The sequence below is a fragment of the Pelobates fuscus genome, chromosome 3 (assembly GCF_036172605.1).
Source record: "Pelobates fuscus isolate aPelFus1 chromosome 3, aPelFus1.pri, whole genome shotgun sequence".
Classification (NCBI taxonomy): Eukaryota; Metazoa; Chordata; class Amphibia; order Anura; family Pelobatidae; genus Pelobates; species Pelobates fuscus.
In genome coordinates, this window is record NC_086319.1 from 402,595,490 (window position 1) to 402,615,358 (window position 19,869).

Genomic DNA, 19,869 nt, shown 5'->3' on the forward strand with positions numbered 1-19,869 from the left:
ATAAAGTCCCAATAGGTAGAAGCAAGCTCATGCATCTGTTTAGTAGTTTAGTCCCACTGAGTAAAGCTCCTTCACCAAACTGCAACTGCATCCCCATCCAGGCTTGTCATCCGATTCCTGAGCGTCGCTGAATGTGGGATCGTTCAGGGGAGTACAGAGGTGCTGCCGCTCCGGCGGGGGTGGGGGTGTCCCTCCTGCCCCAGGCTGGTGTGTAGGCCTGCGTCTTCTGGCCCGAGACTCGGTGGCATATTTTTCCCGAGTGTCTCCCCCTCATGAGGGTGGCGGGAGGTCCGCATGGTGGCTGCCGCTTGTGTTTCCGCCCATGTGGCCGACGCTTGTGGGTTGTAGCCCTCTTGGCCTTCCGCCCGGGTGGGCTGGGGTAGGTGAGTGTCAACTTTTGGTCCGGTGCTGCGCCCGAGGGAGTTCCCCTCTCGCCCGGCTGCCCATAGTTCTCCTTGCGTTTTGCCTCGGCGCGCTGTGCGCGTTGCTGGAGCTTCTTCCAGAAGTTATGGAATAGGGCATCCAGACGCTGCCCAAGGTCTGTGCCATAGTCGGGGCCCTGCTCAGGAGCTGCAGGCTGAGTTTGCTTTTGTCGCAAATATTCCGCCGCCATGTTTGATGGGCCACGTGTCGCCGGACCCGATTCCCTCACGCTGTGTAGAGGCTCGGTCTGGGTTCGCGGCGAGGACCGGGATGACCCCCACCGGTCCCGGGGGAGGGGGGGGGGGGGGTAGGATGATTGAGCGTCGAGGTGGTCGTGGAGCAGGTAGGAGGAAAGGAGAGCGGCCGTCTCCCCCTTGCCAGCCATTCTGTAGGCCTCGGTCACCGCAACTTGGGGTCTCGGGGGGGGGGGGGGGGGGGGGGGGTAGGTCGTCGATTAGGGTGTCCAGAGGTGCACCCCGAGAATCCCCGTTCAATTATGCTTCTTTAGAGTGGGTCTGTGCCAGGTTTACGGGGTATTTTCCCCAAAATCAGGCAGAAATTGCAGGAGCTGAGTTTTGGCACGTCCACTCTGCTTAGCAGCTAGGCTCCGCCCCCGGGTTTTGTTACTTAAATATAGAGTATTGAAATCATTTAAAACAGTGGAACTTAAACAGAAACATAAATATCTAGCTATACAATCGGATATATTCAATTTTAGCTTTGACATGCCATACAGCTTTTAGGCAGAACTTGGGCTTGTGCAAAAGCCGGGTGCGGCACTTTTAATATATAATATTCAAGCTCCTCTTGCATATATGGATTCACTGATTTAGATTTTAAGACAATGTTCAACTGTTTGCTATTCTGCTAGCGTTAGTAGCTGTCCATGCAAACACTTTATCCTACTGATCATCTGTTTTCCTGACACGGAGAATGGCCAACATAATCTTGTAATAAATCATCTTTTTATGAAAGCATGTAAAGGCTATATGTCTCTCTCTCGGAGGATATAGCTAGGTGCCAAAAAGATTGTGGTGAGACCAAACCCATCTGTGATGGAGTGAAGCTGAAGAAAGGCGATAAGCGCGCACAAATAAGGAATTGTTACCTCATACATACAATTCCTCCTTTTATAGAGAACACAAACATTTCCTATACAGAAGTAAAAATAAAATACAACCGTGTAATCTGTATACATGTTTCTGTAATTCGGTGTCAGAATTAGGAATTTTCTGAGCCCATTAAAGTTGGCTCTGGACTATAGAACATGTATGTCTCCATAGGGACACAAGGTAGCTTCCTCCAAAAATGGGGTCCCACAAAGTGCAAGATTGCTGGAATCAGGAACTCCAAGAAGAGGCAAGTTGCTTAAAACGATTTATTGGATAAAACAATAAAATGGGCACAACGCGTTTCAACCCTACAATGGGTCTTCCTCGGGGCTGTAGAATATTGCAGTGGTCTAAACATGCTTGTATATGTATATACTAATTAACAATAACGTACACATTTTGTACAAGAAACACTCCCATCTCCAAATATGGTCTGAACCGGAAACGTCGCCATTTTGGGGGTGGCAAATACGTTTTCGGTTCGGACTGTATTTGGAGATGGGAGTGTGTACGTGTACCACTTTTAGATTCTTGAGCGCCACCTATACTTCGTTTCTGAAATTACATCTGTGATGGAGCCTCCGTGCCAGGGAATTTTGGAGAGGCTTGAAGGCCAGTCCTGCCCACAAAATATGGGCCTGGTCCTTACTGACACTTACTGGGCTTTCCAGACAGACATGAGGACCTTCGGGGATTGCATGGACTCCTTTTACACATTGAGCGACTAACCGGCAGATACTCTGGAACTGTTGATTGGATCGGGACTGTGCCAAGGTCAGATCAGTTTTTCAAGCAGTTATTGCTCATTTGGAGGTTAGGTCGAGGAGGCAAGAAGGCATCAGGGGATACCTGGGGCTATACCGGAATGCTGAGAAACTACTTTTTAGAGACCCGGTATAAGTTGCTTCATGCCTGGAACTCTTGTCGGATTGGAAAATAGCTGCAAATCAGTAAAACTTTAACACCCTGTAACTTTGTAGCGGATTTTCGATCAAAGTGCTGTTTGGATAGTAGGGCATTCCGAGGCTCTATATTGTCTTGGGGTACGACCCGGGGAAAGGGGCTTCTCCGGACATTTTGTGTGCTGTGTCTGTAGGACTGTGAGAGCACTGCAGGGTCCTGATTGTGTTTGCTGGGGATAATGTAATTAAGTCCCCAGACATACTGCGCATTGCTTTGTTTGGAGGAAACCCAGAAGGGAGAGAACGCAATGCTATGTATCAATAGCTGTGTGCTGAGATATAAAGAGCATTCTAGCCCCTGCATTCAGACTTGTCAAATGTGTGTAGAAAAAAACTAGTCTTTGCTTTAAAAGAGAAGGTCTCCTGTGTTATAATCACTGCAGCCTAGTCCGGTGGAAGAGGTCCACAGTGACTGGGTCTGAGGGGCTTCAGAGTCCCTGGTAGCTGAGAGGAGGCTGACTTGGGGTAGTTATCAGTCAGATTTACGTCACATTTACTGTTCTGAATAACTTGCATATCTCAAGTTGGGCTTTGACCCACACCTTTTGGCACCTAGCTCTCAGAGAGACTTCAACTTACAGATCTCTGCCTGCACTGTCTCTAAATACTGCCTTTACAAAGGCACTTGTGGCTCTCAGGCCTTGCTCGTTCTTAGGTCATCCTGGGGATCAGGGACCAGTGCAGCCGGCCAACCAGTCAGAAAGCTCCAGATCTCTGAACAAATGCGACCGGACACATGGTTCCCAGTAGAACACACAATACCGTATTTTCACTCAGGACCAACCCTATCTGCGTTACACAAACCATAATAGCATGGGGGATCATGCGGCACTCATGTAACACAATACAATAAATTATAAAGGGGTGGGGAAGACCAACACTGACATGTTATGCCTCCCCTGCCTGACTAAACCATAAATCATAATATGCAAATCTACCTGAATATGCACATTAACAAACCTTGCTATTCAGGTTGTGCACCACGTGACTGTTCCAAGATCTTCACAACCAACAGGTGGCGCGTCACAGGCTCCACAGTCAAATCCACCTAGTTGTCTGAGGGCATCAGCAGGACAGGAGAGCACACAAAACATTAAACAATTAACAATAAATACACACCCTGCACCTATAATGGGCACAATTAGTGTCAGAGACATACACAAACAGGCATAACTCCCAACTGCAAACCTATTTCCCAGCCCATGGTGGAGCAACACTGGGAATAACGGAGACCAACCGTTACTAAAATAGCTGCCAGAGAGAAGGCAGAGTTTATATGGGCCCAGCGACTGTGATCGTCACAGTATCTGCATAAATGCTGGCGGAAGTGTGAAACAAAATGTCTGTCAGGCTGACTGCAGTCAACTTTCTTATTAGAACATTCTGCGCTACATTTAGAGATACAATTTGCTGGCCTTTAATGGTAGTACAACTGTTTGTTTTAAACTCTTACATTATCACCCATAGCAGGTGAAGGGCAGACAAGAACGGCGGAGCTTTCCTCTGCAGCTGAGCAGGAGTCGTCAAAATATAAATATATATATAAAATTCTGCTTTTAGTGGTGGTTAGTGGTTTATATTTAAATGCACTGCTATGAGCATGCTGAGCATTAAACCTCTCGGTAGGTCAGGTTAACCGTTTGTATGTTAGTCTGCAGTATTATAAGTATTTCGAAATCAAAATAAAGGGAGTATCTAATGGTTTTATCTATTTCTCTCATGTCAGTTGTTGAATAGTCCTTCAAATGAAGAAGCCCAGAATCAGCTGGAGAGAGTGAGAGAGCTTGATGACCGGTTACAGGAAGCATGGGAGGCGTACGATAGACAGGATTACGGAGAATCAATATCCCTGCTGGAAAGAGTGGTTGAGGTAAATATTCCTTTCTATATCACTTCTCATTCTACCTGTGTCACCCTGCAGGGGAAGGGACAGACTCATAGCTCCTTCTGTCTGTGTCACTGTGTCACCCTGCAGGGGGAGGGACAGACTCATAGCTCCTACTGTCTGTGTCACCCTGCAGGGAGAGGGACAGACTCATAGCTCCTTCTGTCTGTGTCACTGTGTCACCCTGCAGGGGGAGGGACAGACTCATAGCTCCTTCTGTCTGTGTCACCCTGCAGGGGAAGGGACAGACTCATAGCTCCTTCTGTCTGTGTCACTGTGTCACCCTGCAGGGGGAGGGACAGACTCATAGCTCCTACTGTCTGTGTCACCCTGCAGGGAGAGGGACAGACTCATAGCTCCTTCTGTCTGTGTCACTGTGTCACCCTGCAGGGGGAGGGACAGACTCCTAGCTCCTTCTGTCTGTGTCACTGTGTCACCCTGCAGGGGGAGGGACAGACTCATAGCTCCTTCTGTCTGTTTCACCGTGTCACCCTGCAGGGGGAGGGACAGGCTCATAGCTCCTTCTGTCTATGTCACTGTGTCACCCTGCAGGGGGAGGGACAGAGTCATAGCTCCTTCTGTTTGTGTCACTGTGCATTTATTTGTACTACATATACTTATTTTCTCGTTTACTTCTAGTTGTCCCCATGGGACCCTAATGTTCGAGAGCTGAGATCTGACTGTTACCTTGAAGTTGGAGACCTGAACAAAGCCGTGCAAGATCTTAAGCCCACAACAAAACTGCGCAACGACAACCGTGCAGCCTTCCTTAAACTGAGCAAACTGTACTACACCATGGGGGAGCACGAAGAGAGTCTGAGGTAATGTGTGTGTGTGTGTGTGTGTGTGTGTGTGGAGAGGAGGGGGGAGGGCTCAAGTTGTATTACAGTATAGTGGAGAACGAGGGGAATCTGGGGTAGTGTGAGCAGGGTGAGGTTGTTTTACAGTATAGTGGATAATGAGGACATTCTGGGGTAGTGTGAGCAGGGTGAGGTTGTATTACGGTATAGTGGAGAACGAGGGGAATCTGGAGTAGTGTGAGCGTGGTTAGGTTGTATTACAGCATAGTGGATAATGAGGACAGTCTGGGGTAGTGTGAGCAGGGTGAGGTTGTATTACAGTATAGTGGAGATTGAGGAGAGTCTGGGGTAGTGTGGGCCGGGTGTGGTTGCATTACAGTATAGTGGAGAACGAGGGGAATCTGGGGTAGTGTTCTCCACTATACTGTATAGTGGAGAACGAGGGGAATCTGGGGTAGTGTGGGCCGTGTGAGGTTGTATTACAGTATAGTGGAGAACGAGGGGAGTCTGGGGTAGTGGTGCGTGCTTGAGACAAGGGGTGTATGAAGCTTTGTTATTAGGGAACACAAGGGGATTATGTAGGGAGAGTGGAGGTTAAATTGAGATAATTCTTGTTTTTCTTTTTGAAGTCATGTTCGTGAGTGTCTGAAGCTGGACCAGGATGATAAGGATTGTTTTTCACACTATAAACAAGTGAAAAAGTTATCCAGACAGTTGGAATCTGCAGAAGAGTTAATTCGAGAACAAAGGTGAGTGTTTGTGTCGTCAGGTGTCAAACAATAAAGCGTGTGTGCAAGCAATCATGCACTTGTTCTGGATGGGTAAGACACATCTATTGTCCATGTCTGTTAGTGAGTCTGGCGTGTTGGTGTGACTCTGCTGCCCAGTGTCCCGGATGCTGTTTCGTGCCCCATCTGTTAAAGGGATACTAAATGCATTAAAACAACTTATAGCTTTTTGAAGCAGTTTGGTGTATAGATCAGAGGTTCCCAATTGATTTTTTTTTTTTTTTTTTTGTGGAACCCTTTAACATAGTGTACCAACAGCATGGAACCCCCCCCCCCCCCAAAAAAAATATTGTGCTGTAACACAGACCTTATAATTGGCAAAGTGTAATGTTTTCTTTTTTTTCCGCAAATTTAGTTTTTTGGTATATGTACAATTTCTATCACTGTATCTGTGTGTGTGTGTGTGTGTGTGTGTGTATGTATCGGAGTGTATGTATCAGTGTGTGTATTTGTATCTGATACATACACTCAGATACTGACGCAGCCACACTGATACATACACTCAGATACAGATACATACACTCAAATACAGATACACACACACACTGATACATACACTCAAATACAGATACACACACTGATACATACACTCAGATACAGATACACACACTGATACATACACTCAAATACAGATACACACACTGATGCATACACTCAGATACAGATACACACACACACACACACACACACACACACACACTGATACATACACTCAGATACAGACACACACACACACACACACTGATACATACACTCAGATACAGATACACTCAGATACTGCCTGCAGTCCTGCTCTCCATCTACTACCTCCTCCAAAGCTCTTTATTTCACTAAATTAAAGGCTTTGAAGCAGTGCTCCAAGCCATCTGGATGTGAGAGCAGGGAATCTTAATTCCCAGTGTTCTATCAAAAAAACCCTACACCGTGAAATTTTCCTATCACCTTCACTACCGATGACACTGCCAGATCCGAAGTGAGCAGAATCTGCTGTAGGTTGGCTTACCTGTTTGGGGCGCCTGCGCCCCATCAGAAGGGGAGGTAGGGGATTATTCCAGTACGCTGTGGTGGTGCTTGACAGTGTTGATAGTGCGTGCAGGGGAATGTGTCTGTATGATGTCAGTAGTGCACATGCGCAGTAGTGTGGGGTAGTGTATTTTCATGATGCGCATATGCATGCTCAAGCACTAGCTGTGTGGTACGCATGTGCAGTACTGGGTCAGGTATATTAACAGTGCTACTGCTGATTCGGGTCATTTCGGTGTGGCAGCATCACTGGACGTAACGTGGGTAGGGAACCTTTTCTCATACCGTGATGTTACATTGAATCATGTATTCAGTGATTCTCTGGCACAGTTATGGCCCGAGGAGGTGGTTGTGGCAGCTTTGAAGGAGGCACTTGAGAAAAGGTAATTTGTTTTATTTTAATTTTACTTTGTGTGATTGTGTGTGTGTGTGTGTGTGTGTTGGTTGCTTTTCTTTTTATATATACGGTCGCTTAAACTAAACAGGCACATCCGTAGCGTTGGGAATAAAGCAGACAAGTATTCCTTACACTATAGTGCCCCTTTAGTAATCTAACCTGGGTAGTTTAGAACTGAAGGGGTACAAATAATAATGTAAATGATTGCATATATATTCCAGAAGAAATGTAGCTTCTGGAGAAAGGAAAAAAACATATATAAAACTATTTTTTATGAAGTTTGATCAGAGCAATTCCCATCCACGGCACAGGTATGAAGACGCCATTGAGAAACTTGAAGCCGCCATCAAAACTGAGCCACACGTTGAGATTTATAGAAAGCGAGCAAAAGAGAGAATATGTCACTCCTTGTCAAAGGTATTCTAATTGTGTAGCATGTACTCTGCCCCAATATACACAGTGTAAGCCTACACACACACACACTGCCAGCATATACACTGCATGCCTGCAACCTGCCACAATATACACAGGGTAAGCCTTCACACACACACACACACACACACACACACTGCCAGCATATACACTGCATGCCTGCAACCTGCCACAATATACACAGTGTAAGCCTTCACACACACACACACACACACTGCCAGCATATACACTGCATGCCTGCAACCTGCCACAATATACACAGTGTAAGCCTACACACACACACTGCCAGCATATACACTGCATGCCTGCAACCTGCCATAATATACACAGTGTAAGCCTTCACACACACACACACACACTGCCAGCATATACACTGCATACCTGCAACCTGCCACAATATACACAGTGTAAGCACACACACACACACTGCCAGCATATACACTGCATACCTGCAACCTGCCACAATATACACAGTGTAAGCACACACACACACACACACACACACACACACACACTGCCAGCATATACACTGCATGCCTGCAACCTGCCATAATATACACAGTGTAAGCCTTCTCTCACACAGCCAGCATATACACTGCAACCTGTACACTGCAAGTCCGGATATACCCAGCATGGTCACTGCCGGCGTACATTAAAACCACTGACAGGTGAAGTGAATAACTTTGATTATATTGTTACAATGGCACCTGTCACGGGGTGAGGTATATTGGGCAGCAAGTGAACAATTCAGTTCTTGAATTTCATGTGTTGGAAGCAGGAAACATGGGCAAGCGAAGAGATCTGAGTGACTTTGACAAGTGACAAATAGTGATAACTATATGACTGGGTCAAAGCATCTCCAAAACTGCAAGTCTTGTAGGATGTTCCTGGTATGCAGTGGTTAGTACATTTGAAAAGTTGTGCAAGAAAGACAACTGGTGAACCAGGGTCATGGGCACCCAAGGCTCATTGATGCACAGGGGGAGTGAAAGCTAGTCCATCTTGTCCGATCATACGCAAGCGCTACTGTAGCTCAAAATGCTGAAAACCATAATGCTGGCCACGATAGAAAGGTGTCCGACACAGTGCTGTGTAGCCACAGACCCATCAGAGTCCATGATGATGATTTTTCCACTTCCTAAAGCACCTTCAGTGGGAACTTGAGTGTCCCAATTGGACCGTGATCTCCCCAGATCTCAATCCGATTTAAGCATGTGTGGGATGTGCTGGAACAGCAAGTCCGGTCCATGGAGGCGGCCCCTTGCAACTTGCAGGACTTAAAGTATCTTCTGCTAATGTCTTGGTGCCAGATATCACAGGACACATTCAGAGGTCTTATGGAATCCATACCTTGAAGTATTACAGCTGTTTTGGCTGCACAAGAAGGACTAACATGATATTGGGCAGGTAGTTCCAAAGTTGTGGCTGATCAGTATATAATGTCTCACCCACAGTATGTAGGCTGCTAGCATTTACACATTATGCCAGTAGTATGTTAAGTGCTAGAAAATACACAGCATGCCCAGAGCACTTACTTAATTCCTCCATTATTGTATTACTTATAAAGGCAACTCCTCTGCAACATGCACTCCATATATCTCCATGAGGACTGCAACACCAGAACTGCTCCCATGTTGCCTTCACAGCTGTGGCACTGCTTGCATGTTTTTTTTTTTTTTGCCTTTTTTCTTAACCCATGCATTACCTTGGTGTGTATATGCAACAAGGGGTGCTAATGGTGCTCTCTCTCCCAGAGTCAGCAGATCGATCAGGCAATAACAGTCTGTACAGAAGCACATCAAAGAGACCCACAAAATCCATTTCTCCTCAAAGACCGAGCTGATGCTTACATCCTAAATGAAGAGTATGAAAAAGGTACGATCATGCAGAGGATGATGTGGATATTTGTAGTGGGGGGGCTGGGTCTATATTATTTGGGTGTGAGGTTATATAGTTACTCTGGGAGAAGGGAGTTTGGGTGTGTGGTTAGTCACCCCAGGAGAGGTGAGATTTTTGCGTGTGGTTATATAGTCACCGTGGGAGAGGTGAGATTTTTGGGTGTGTGGTTATATAGTCACCGTGGGAGAGGTGAGATTTGGGGGTGTGGTTATATAGTCACCCTGGGATAGGTGAGATTTGGGGGTGTGGTTATATAGTCACCGTGGGAGAGGTGAGATTTGGGGGTGTGGTTATATAGTCACCCTGGGATAGGTGAGATTTGGGGGTGTGGTTAGTCACCCTGGGAGAGGTTAGATTTGGGGGTGTGGTTATATACTCACCCTGGGAGAGGTGAGATTTTTGGGTGTGGTTATATAGTCACCCTGGGAGAGGTTAGATTTGGGGGTGTGGTTAGTCACCCTGGGAGAGGTTAGATTTGGGGGTGTGGTTATATAGTCACCCATGAGAGGTGAGATTTGGGGGTGTGGTTATATAGTCACCCTGGGAGAGGTTAGATTTGGGGGTGCGGTTAGTCACCCTGGGATAGGTGAGATTTGGGGGTGTGGTGGTATAGTCACCCTGGGATAGGTGAGATTTGGGGGTGTGGTGGTATAGTCACCCTGGGATAGGTGAGATTTCGGGGGGGTGGTGGTATAGTCACCCTGGGAGGGGTGAGATTTCGGGGGGTGGCTATATGATTTATTTTTTCTGATTCTGCTTCTAGCTGTGGAAGATTATCAGCAAGCTAAAGAGCTGGATGGCGAGAGCGAGGAATTTAAAGAAGGCCTTGAGCGAGCCCAAAAACTACTCAAGCAATCCAAGAAACGAGATTATTATAAAATCTTGGGTGTTAAAAGGTACTCTGTTTTTACACAGTGGACATGACCTATCTTAACTGTGAGAGAATCTTGAAAGCAGGCAGCGAGTGAAAATACCAAATCATATACATTGTAAAGGCCTAACTTACTGTGTCATTTCTACTCTTTGCCCTCTGTTGCATTTTATTATAATTTTTTTTATTAAATGTGTCCTCTCTGGCTGGTGGTGTCTCTCCTTTCCTCTGACATTATATGTCAAAAGGTCTAGCCAGGCAAAGTCTGCGTTGCCCTGCAGTAGCTTGGTGAGCATTCCCTGCCTGGCACCGCACTCTCCACACAGCTATTGTAAGAGAAGGAGACCTGACAATTCAAAGGGGAAAGCTAGACTGCCTCGCGGGATGACCCTGGAAACGGGTGGGTTTCAGCAGTTAAAATCAGGAAAATTGAGAAATGAATGGTACATTTTTAGGGACAACATAAGTCTCATAACCACCAATAAATATTGTACAATAGGTTGCATGATGTAAAGTTCATTATATATAATCATCCTTTGAGTATACAAAATATATTAACTGTTCCACAATAATTTTATGATTTAGATCAAACAGCACAATAATGACCACAGTTCACATTTGAATGCCGAATGCATGTGACTGTGATAACGTAAAATTGGTTTCCTCTCTCCCCCTCTCGCTCCTCTCCCCCTCTCTCGCTCCTCTCCCCCTCTCTCGCTCCTCTCCCCCTCTCTCGCTCCTCTCCCCCTCTCTCGCTCCGCTCCCCCTCTCTCGCTCCGCTCCCCCTCTCTCGCTCCGCTCCCCCTCTCTCGCTCCGCTCCCCCTCTCTCGCTCCGCTCCCCCTCTCTCGCTCCGCTCCCCCTCTCTCGCTCCGCTCCCCCTCTCTCGCTCCGCTCCCCCTCTCTCGCTCCGCTCCCCCTCTCTCGCTCCGCTCCCCCTCTCTCGCTCCGCTCCCCCTCTCTCGCTCCGCTCCCCCTCTCTCGCTCCGCTCCCCCTCTCTCGCTCCGCTCCCCCTCTCTCGCTCCGCTCCCCCTCTCTCGCTCCGCTCCCCCTCTCTCGCTCCGCTCCCCCTCTCTCGCTCCGCTCCCCCTCTCTCGCTCCGCTCCCCCTCTCTCGCTCCGCTCCCCCTCTCTCGCTCCGCTCCCCCTCTCTCGCTCCGCTCCCCCTCTCTCGCTCCGCTCCCCCTCTCTCGCTCCGCTCCCCCTCTCTCGCTCCGCTCCCCCTCTCTCGCTCCGCTCCCCCTCTCTCGCTCCGCTCCCCCTCTCTCGCTCCGCTCCCCCTCTCTCGCTCCGCTCCCCCTCTCTCGCTCCGCTCCCCCTCTCTCGCTCCGCTCCCCCTCTCTCGCTCCGCTCCCCCTCTCTCGCTCCGCTCCCCCTCTCTCGCTCCGCTCCCCCTCTCTCGCTCCGCTCCCCCTCTCTCGCTCCGCTCCCCCTCTCTCGCTCCGCTCCCCCTCTCTCGCTCCGCTCCCCCTCTCTCGCTCCGCTCCCCCTCTCTCGCTCCGCTCTGTGTGTCTCTGTGTGTCTCTGTCTCCTTGTACTGGCTAGCAATACAGCAAAATTATATTTGGCACAATTCTTAAGCAAATGTCTTGGTTACTAATGTGAGGCTTCATGGATTCCTACGGTGAGGCATCTGTTTAGTAGTTCATTAAATGAGTTTTCTTTTCTTATCATTTCTTCCTCTATTCCCCTAGAAATGCCAACAAGCAGGAAGTGATCAAGGCGTACCGAAAGCTGGCTCAGCAGTGGCATCCAGATAACTTCCAATCAGAGGATGAGAAGAGAGAGGCAGAGAAAAAATTCATTGATATCGCAGCTGCCAAAGAAGTTTTAACAGACCCAGGTATTATATAGCACTGGGCCCAATTATTTTCCTCTATCACCTGCTCTCTCACCTTTCTGCAACTTCTCCTATTCCTCAATATAACGTCTCCTATTACTTTATATAGCCTTCCATACAGCCGCCAGGGAGCTAGCATTCGCTTCCATTCGAATGAAGGGAAAGTGCCGAACCAGGGAAAGCTGCTAATGGCGGCTGGGCAGGGTAACTCCAGAATGGTGTCTCTTACCTGACCATAGTCGGTGGGCAGGAGGCCAGCTTCCACGCTCCTCCAGGAATTTGTGGCAAACGTTTGTGGGATGGAACGTTTGTCACAAAGCCCTCCATATAATCCTCCCATAACTCCTCCTATTACTCCCTATAACCCTCTCTATAACTCCTCCTATTACTCCATACAAGCCTCCCTATAACTCCTACTATTACTTCCCTATAACTCCTCCCATTAATCCATAAAACCTGCTCTATAACTCCTCTTATTACTCCATATAACCCTCTCTATAACTCCTCCTATTACTCCATATAACCCTCTCTATAACTCCTCCTATTACTCCATAAAACACTCTGTATAACTCCTCCTATTTCTCCATATAACCCTGTCTGTAACCCTCTATCTATCTATAACTCCTCCTATTACTCCCGTAGCGGAATGGATGCTTCACAAGACACTTTTTATTTACGTATCACCTGTAGCAGAACTTCCACCTTTCGTGTGTTGTATTCCTGTTATTTCGTGTGGTTCCTTTTTGGCCATTCGGGAGACTTCATACGAACAGAATCCCTTGGTTTCCCGAATGAGGACCACCCCTTAGAACGTTGACACCAACCACTTAAGTGCGAAACCGCAAGGAAAACCCTCTCTATAACTAATAAGGGCTTCCCCTGGGTGGCTGCCAGTTTGTATAACTGAACACGTGGCAGCAGTACTTGGTCGTTGAGTGCCTCAAACTCTTTTCGGCTATGCACTCGCGTGAGCACCGCTAAACTTAAAAAACGCTGCCCGTTCCAGTTCCCGACCACCTACACGAACAACGTTGGGGATATATGAACTACCAAACGGGGGGGGGGGGGGGGGGCAGCATTCGTATTCCGAAATAAAGAGATTCCCTTGTATGGTGTAAGCACAAGAACCTCATGAACGGGACCGGCCAGTGCACCAATTTCCCTGGAACTGTATGGCCAGTCAAAACTTTACCACAATGTCATTCCCATTCTGCCAAACCGATCTGAGTGATTATTGGATATGTTGGACACTCAGATTGGGGCTATTGGGGGATGTAATTGGGGTTCTGGAATATGGTTTAGGTTTTTGGGGGGTACAGGATATTTTGTTGTATTTTATGTATCTGGGAGATAATTGCCTGAGCAAACTAATCTAATTTAATTATCTCTCAGGCACAGAGGATCCTGGGATTGAAAACCTCACATTATTGTATGTGAAACCCCTTGCATGGGACTGGGCATAAAAGACGTGTATGTGCCAATAAATTTCAGTTGTACCCCCAGAGCTGTGTGTCGTCCAGTTACTGGGGAGGAGGTGGGAGATTCTTTGACTATTTTGCTTGTTCTTAATTGTACTTTCATGTATCCATCTGAGGAGAGTTCCTGATGGGACTAGGGCTCTGCTACAACTCCATATAACCCTCTCTATAACTCCTCCTATAACGTCATATAACCTCTCTATAACTGCTTCTATTACTTCATATAATCCTATCTATAACGCCTCCTACTACTTCATAGAACCCTCTCTATAACTACTCGTATTACTCCATATAACCCTCCCTATAACTCTTCCCATTACTCCTATAGCTCCTCCTATTACTCTATATAATCTGTGACGGGATCGTTGCCCATCTGTGAATTGTCTTATGTGATTGCCTGTATGTTCCCCATGTATTTGTGAATCTGTGTATGTTTTACCTGCTACCCGTATGGGAGAGCTCATTCGAACGGGTTCCGTTCGTCTCCCGAATGGGGACCACTCCAAGATCCCATTTAGAATAGTTAGAACGTTTACACCTTGCTAACGAGGTTTGGCAACTTGCAACATAAGTGCAAAACCACAATAACATTTCGCAACAAGTGTGAAACCGCAAGAGAAGTAATTGAGTGCTTCCCTGGGTGGCCGCCGTTCGTATGGACGAAGGCTGTCCAGGGGGAGCATTTGTATCCCGAAAGGAGATGCTTCCCTTGCCTGGTTTCACACAGGGACTTCATGAACGGAGGAGGTTCGCACTGGACACAGTTGTGGAGGTCCCTGAGAATGGTGGGGACATTCCTTGGGGATAATGGCGGTGTGGCGGGCTTTCCTTAGCTGGGATTCACAGAGACAGGAAGCTTTCCTGCGTTGGGACTCCCATGGACAGAGGCTCATTGGATAAAGACTCCTGGTCACCAGAGGTGGGAAACCCTGAGGATAGGTGGCGGGAACTGGGGTTAAAGGAACTAGAGTTCCTGTCACACGCACAGGCACCTGGGAGGGGACACTGAATGGCGGAAACAGGGGACAAAGGGACTGAGGGTATGTAACCCTCAGGAGGAGGACCCTGGGAGGGGACATTGTCATTGTGTGTGTTCCACCCCTTCCATGGGGAAAGTATAAAGTGAAGCCAATAAAGTGTTGTTGGACCCCCAGGACTGTGTGTTACTGGGGGAAATGGGACTCTTCTTTCTGTATTAGCAGAGGTAACCAGTCGGATAACCCTCCCTATAACTCCTCTTATTACCCCATATAATCCTCCCTATAACTCCTCCTATTACTCCATATAACCCTCCCTATCACTCCTTCTATTACTCCATATAACCCCTCCTCTAACTCCTCCTCTTACCCCTCCCAATTTTGCTGTATATGACGCACGTTTTCCCTTTATTCTCAGAGATGCGTCAGAAAGTGGATGCTGGGGAAGACCCCTTGGACCCAGAGAATCAGCAGGGCTCCGGACACCACCAGCAATGGCCTTTTGAATTTAACCCTTTCAGCTCAGGAAACTTTCATTTCAAATTCAACTTCAATTAATTGTCCTCTTAAGACAGAAAGAAAACCTTTTTATGGATTGTTTAACTCAGACTGTGAGACTAACACTCCATTTATCGTCAGACCCACGCAGCCCACTGGCATTGATAGGGTTAAAGGAAGCCGGTATTTGGACTTGAGAGAAATCTCCATGGTGCTGGCACTTCGGGAATCATTGGCCCTTCAAGAGAATTTACTGTGACTTAACATGGAGAACGCGGGCGGCGTGCCTAATCAGATGTCCAACTAGGTCAAGAGTTTCAGATTTTATTGACTTTCTTAATGCAAAGAATTTAAAAGAAAATATATATAAAACAGAACTTTGGTTGGGTGGGAAATAAAAAAATAATAATAATAAATTAAATGACATTTCATGATTTCTTTTCCAATGGATAATGCAGCTGAATTACCATGTCAATGTTTATTATGTGGAATTGAAAAGGAATAGGGGGAATATTTGACTGGTTAATTGGATCTTAATTATTTTATTTACTTTATTACTGGAATTTGTAAAGCGCCAACATATTCTGCAGCGCTGTATAATTGGGAAACAGACCAATACAAAAGCTAGAGGGCCCTGCCTGTGAGCTTACAATCTAAATGTTGACATGGGGAAATGACACAAGAGGTAGCAGAGGAATTTGAAGGTGATGGCAGAGAGAATTAATAGTATGATTGCAGTAACTGATAACATGTGAAGGGAATGAGGAGGTGATGGACTGTGATTCCAAACAGCTGCAAGTAATGCTATATAGTTAGAAGGAAACTGGCAAGCAGAGGAGAGGAGTGGTAGAACCATTAATAACTGCAAGTTCAAAATATTACAGTAGTAAACTACAAAAATAGCAGGGTGATTATAGTAAAGCAATAATCTAGTAACAAAAGAAATCCGGTGCAGTATCTTCTGAATTTCAATCTGTACTTTAAAGTTGTAGCGTTCAAATTGTAGAGGCTTTGTTGCAGATTAACCCTTGTGCATGACTGGTGAAAAAATGAGCTATGAGTCTGTCCCTCCCCCTGCAGGGTGACAGTGACACAGACAGAAGGAGCTATGAGTCTGTCCCTCCCCCTGCAGGGTGACAGTGACACAGACAGAAGGAGCTATGAGTCTGTCCCTCCCCCTGCAGGATGACCTAGACAGGAGCTATGAGTCTGTCCCTCCCCCTGCAGGGTGACACAGACAGAATGAGCTATTAGTCTGTCCCTCCCACTGCAGGGTGACATAGACAATAGCTCTGAGTCTGTCCCTCCCCCTGCAGGGTGACACAGACAGAATGAGCTATGAGTCTGTCCCTCCCCCTGCAGGGTGACACAGACAGAATGAGCTATGAGTCTGTCCCTCCCCCTGCGGGGTGTCAGTGACACAGACAGGAGCTATGAGTCTGTCCGTCCCTCCCCCTGCAGTGACACAGACAGAAGGACCTGTGAGTCGGTCCCTCCTCCTGCAGGGTGACACAGTGACACAGACAGAAGGAGCTATGACTCGGTCCCTCCCCCTGCAGGGTGACACAGTGACACAGACAGAAGGAGCTATGAGTCTGTCCCTCCCCCTGCAGGGTGACACAGTGACACAGACAGAAGGAGCTATGAGTCTGTCCCTCCCCCTGCAGGGTGACACAGTGACATAGACAGAAGGAGCTATAGGTCTGTTCCTCCCCCTGCAGGGTCACACACTGACACAGACAAGGAGCTATGAGTCTGTCCCTCCCCCTGCAGGGTCACACACTGACACAGACAGAAGGAGCTATGAGTCTGTCCCTCCCCCTGCAGGATGACACTGACAGAAGGAGCTAGGTGAAAGAGGGTGACAGAATTAGAAGTTAGGATTCTGTTCCCCCATCTTCGTACAGCTCCATGTGCAAAAATTTTTAGAAAGGATTTATTATAAATTGATGCGTGTGATTCTATTTCTCTTGCTAGATTGAATAGTGGTTTGGTTTCACATTTTGTCAGTGATCGCTAGCATTTATTGGGGTGTTCCTGCTCTGAAAATACTGAAACTAACTTAGGGAAAAAACCCTTAGGATTAATTGAGTGCCCTGTGATTCTCTGGTTCCTCTGCTCATTCTGAGTGCTGAGTCTCCCTTCTCCTCGTGTTGTCATCCTGGAGGCGTGCCGAGCAGTGCGCAGTGGGGAAAGTAGACACATGCGTTGCGCTCACCACGCAATCGAATACGAATCGTATTCAATAATTCTCTATGGCCGACCGTGCCGTCACGGTGTGTTATGGTATGCGAGGCAAGACTAAGTTTCCCGGCTCTCGTACATTTGGAAGCACCACCTGTTTAGTAAAATAAAGGATTTTGGGGGAGGAGGGGCAGGTTTGCAGGCACTATAACAACTTCAATCAGGTGGATCGATCAAAGTGAGTACAGTGTTCCTTTTATAAATCACAAGAAGCACATAACTTCACATCTGTCCTGACATTTGTTTCCTCCCACATCACTATGCCCCAACTCTTTAGTTGTAGATTTCTCTGGATCTGGTCCAGTTACATGCTCCCCTATGGTGTTTTACATTTAAGTGAAAATTCTATGTGAATTTAAAATTTTACGTTCTAAATTACCAAACTGGAAAGATTCTTTAAGGCAGCTATGCTTCTTCATCTAGTCTGTCCTTACACTTGTAACTCACTTTAAATTCTCCCTTCAGTAAGTAGCACTGCTAGGCTATAATGACCAGTATTAACTGTGGCGGACGACCTGGCACCCCGACCGGGTGCCTCCGCCAATCGATGCTCCCAGTGCTCACCGAGTACTCCAAGCACTCCACCAGACACCATCGGCACCGTAGTCCCACGTCCAGCATTACAGCTTGGCTGGGAACTCGCCGTCCTTCACCCACCCTGGACCCAAGACCAGGATCCAGCTTCCAGTGGGTGACCTCTCCTACTCTATAAAGTATAGGAGGAACCGCTCTTATAAGAGCTAGTGATTACAATCCAGGGCGGTATTGTGATATAGTAATCCCCAGAGCAGATACAGGTGTTCCCCCCCACACATGAGATGAGACTCTATGTTGAGGGTAGGCAGGAACCAATTTATTGGTAACCACAACTGGCCTTATATGCAGGTCCCCATGCAAGGGGCACTCCCCCCTGGACCTTTTGGTAGCCTGCAACAAACTTACACAAACCAATGACATTGGCCCCCAGGTCCAGGACACTCCCATACATAATTATGCAATTCCTCCCCTCTGCCTGGGAGATAATTGAGTCAGGAACTGTACTAACTCAATTATCTCCAGGCACAAAAAAATAATTTTTATAAAACCCCAAAAGTACCTCTAAAACCCATGGAAACCCCATAAGTTACATCCCCTGATAGCCCCGATCTGTGTGAACAACAGATCCAAAAATCACCCAGATCGGTTCAGGGATTCAGGAATTTCCGGGTAGTGAAAGCTTTGACCGGCCGCACGAATGATCCGATGCACAAAACGGTTCTATATAATCGCGGCTAAGAGGGGGGACGGACCAGGAACTGCGAAGTCTTCATGCCAAAAATAGTTCCAGGGTATTCGTGGCTAAGTCCCCCTAAAATCTATTCGCGTTTTTGTTCCATGCGAACAGCAGCCTGGGAGCTAGAGTTCGGTTCTATGGAAAGTGCTGAACCAGAGGGAATAAAATATGGGTCTTTACAGACGCTGACCTGGCCCATAGTTTTTTAGCAGGAGGCTGGCAAGCAGGCCCCTACAAGAGCCCGTGGCGAGGTTCTATACGCCACATATCTCTCCCCCCTCCCAAGGTAAGACTAGCCAGGTACCTGACCTGCTGCCGGTCAGTACCTGAGTTAGTCGGGCAGCCCACCCACAACCAAGTACTTGACCGTAGTTCTCTGGTGCCTGGCTTTGTCCTGTATGTCCCCAGCTGCTGAGTGGGCATCCATCACCACCGATCTCCTTTGTGCTCCCAGGCATGGAGTTTTAGGTTCTTGGTGGGCAGAGGCCAGCGGCGCTCTGCCCTGTAGCCAGCACTTCTGCTGGGGTGGCCCTGGTATTCCGGCCCTGGACAAAGGGAAAGGGGAGGACAGAGGCCAGCTGCTCTCTGCCCAGATGCCAGCTCTTCTGATGGATGGACTGGTACATAGTCCTGCCCTGTAACAAGGGCATAGGTCAGCGGCGCTCTGTCCTGATGCCAGCTCTTGCGCTGGGATGGGGTCAATGGATACTGCCGTCTCATCCACTACCCCTGTGACCTGGTTGTGGGTTCTCTGCTGCGGGGAGGGATCGTCCACCACCATCCCCTGGTATTCCTGCTGGGGCTGTTGGGGATCTGAGATGGCTGTCCAGCATCCCTGTAGGTCTGGTGCAGAGACGACGGTCCCATCTGCACCAATGGGGTCCCTGAGGTTGGTGTGGACACTTCTGAGCACTGGCTAGGTTGGCAGGCTCTTCGGTGCCTGCGGGGATAAAGAGACCAGCTCTTTT

The 19,869-nt window shown here is 47.7% G+C and overlaps 1 protein-coding gene across 1 annotated transcript in view; it reads left to right on the plus strand.

Moving 5' to 3' along the window:
* LOC134603602 (dnaJ homolog subfamily C member 3-like) overlaps positions 1-15,794 on the plus strand; it is a 34,419-nt gene extending 18,625 nt beyond the window's left edge. The window contains exons 6-13 of the mRNA XM_063449727.1: positions 4,224-4,367; positions 5,022-5,203; positions 5,812-5,931; positions 7,702-7,807; positions 9,577-9,697; positions 10,485-10,617; positions 12,286-12,434; positions 15,305-15,794. Of these exons, the coding sequence (XP_063305797.1) occupies positions 4,224-4,367; positions 5,022-5,203; positions 5,812-5,931; positions 7,702-7,807; positions 9,577-9,697; positions 10,485-10,617; positions 12,286-12,434; positions 15,305-15,444 (1,095 nt within the window). The 3' untranslated portion in view covers positions 15,445-15,794. The remainder of the gene's footprint in view (positions 1-4,223; positions 4,368-5,021; positions 5,204-5,811; positions 5,932-7,701; positions 7,808-9,576; positions 9,698-10,484; positions 10,618-12,285; positions 12,435-15,304) is intronic.
* The last annotated feature ends 4,075 nt before the right edge of the window (positions 15,795-19,869 follow it).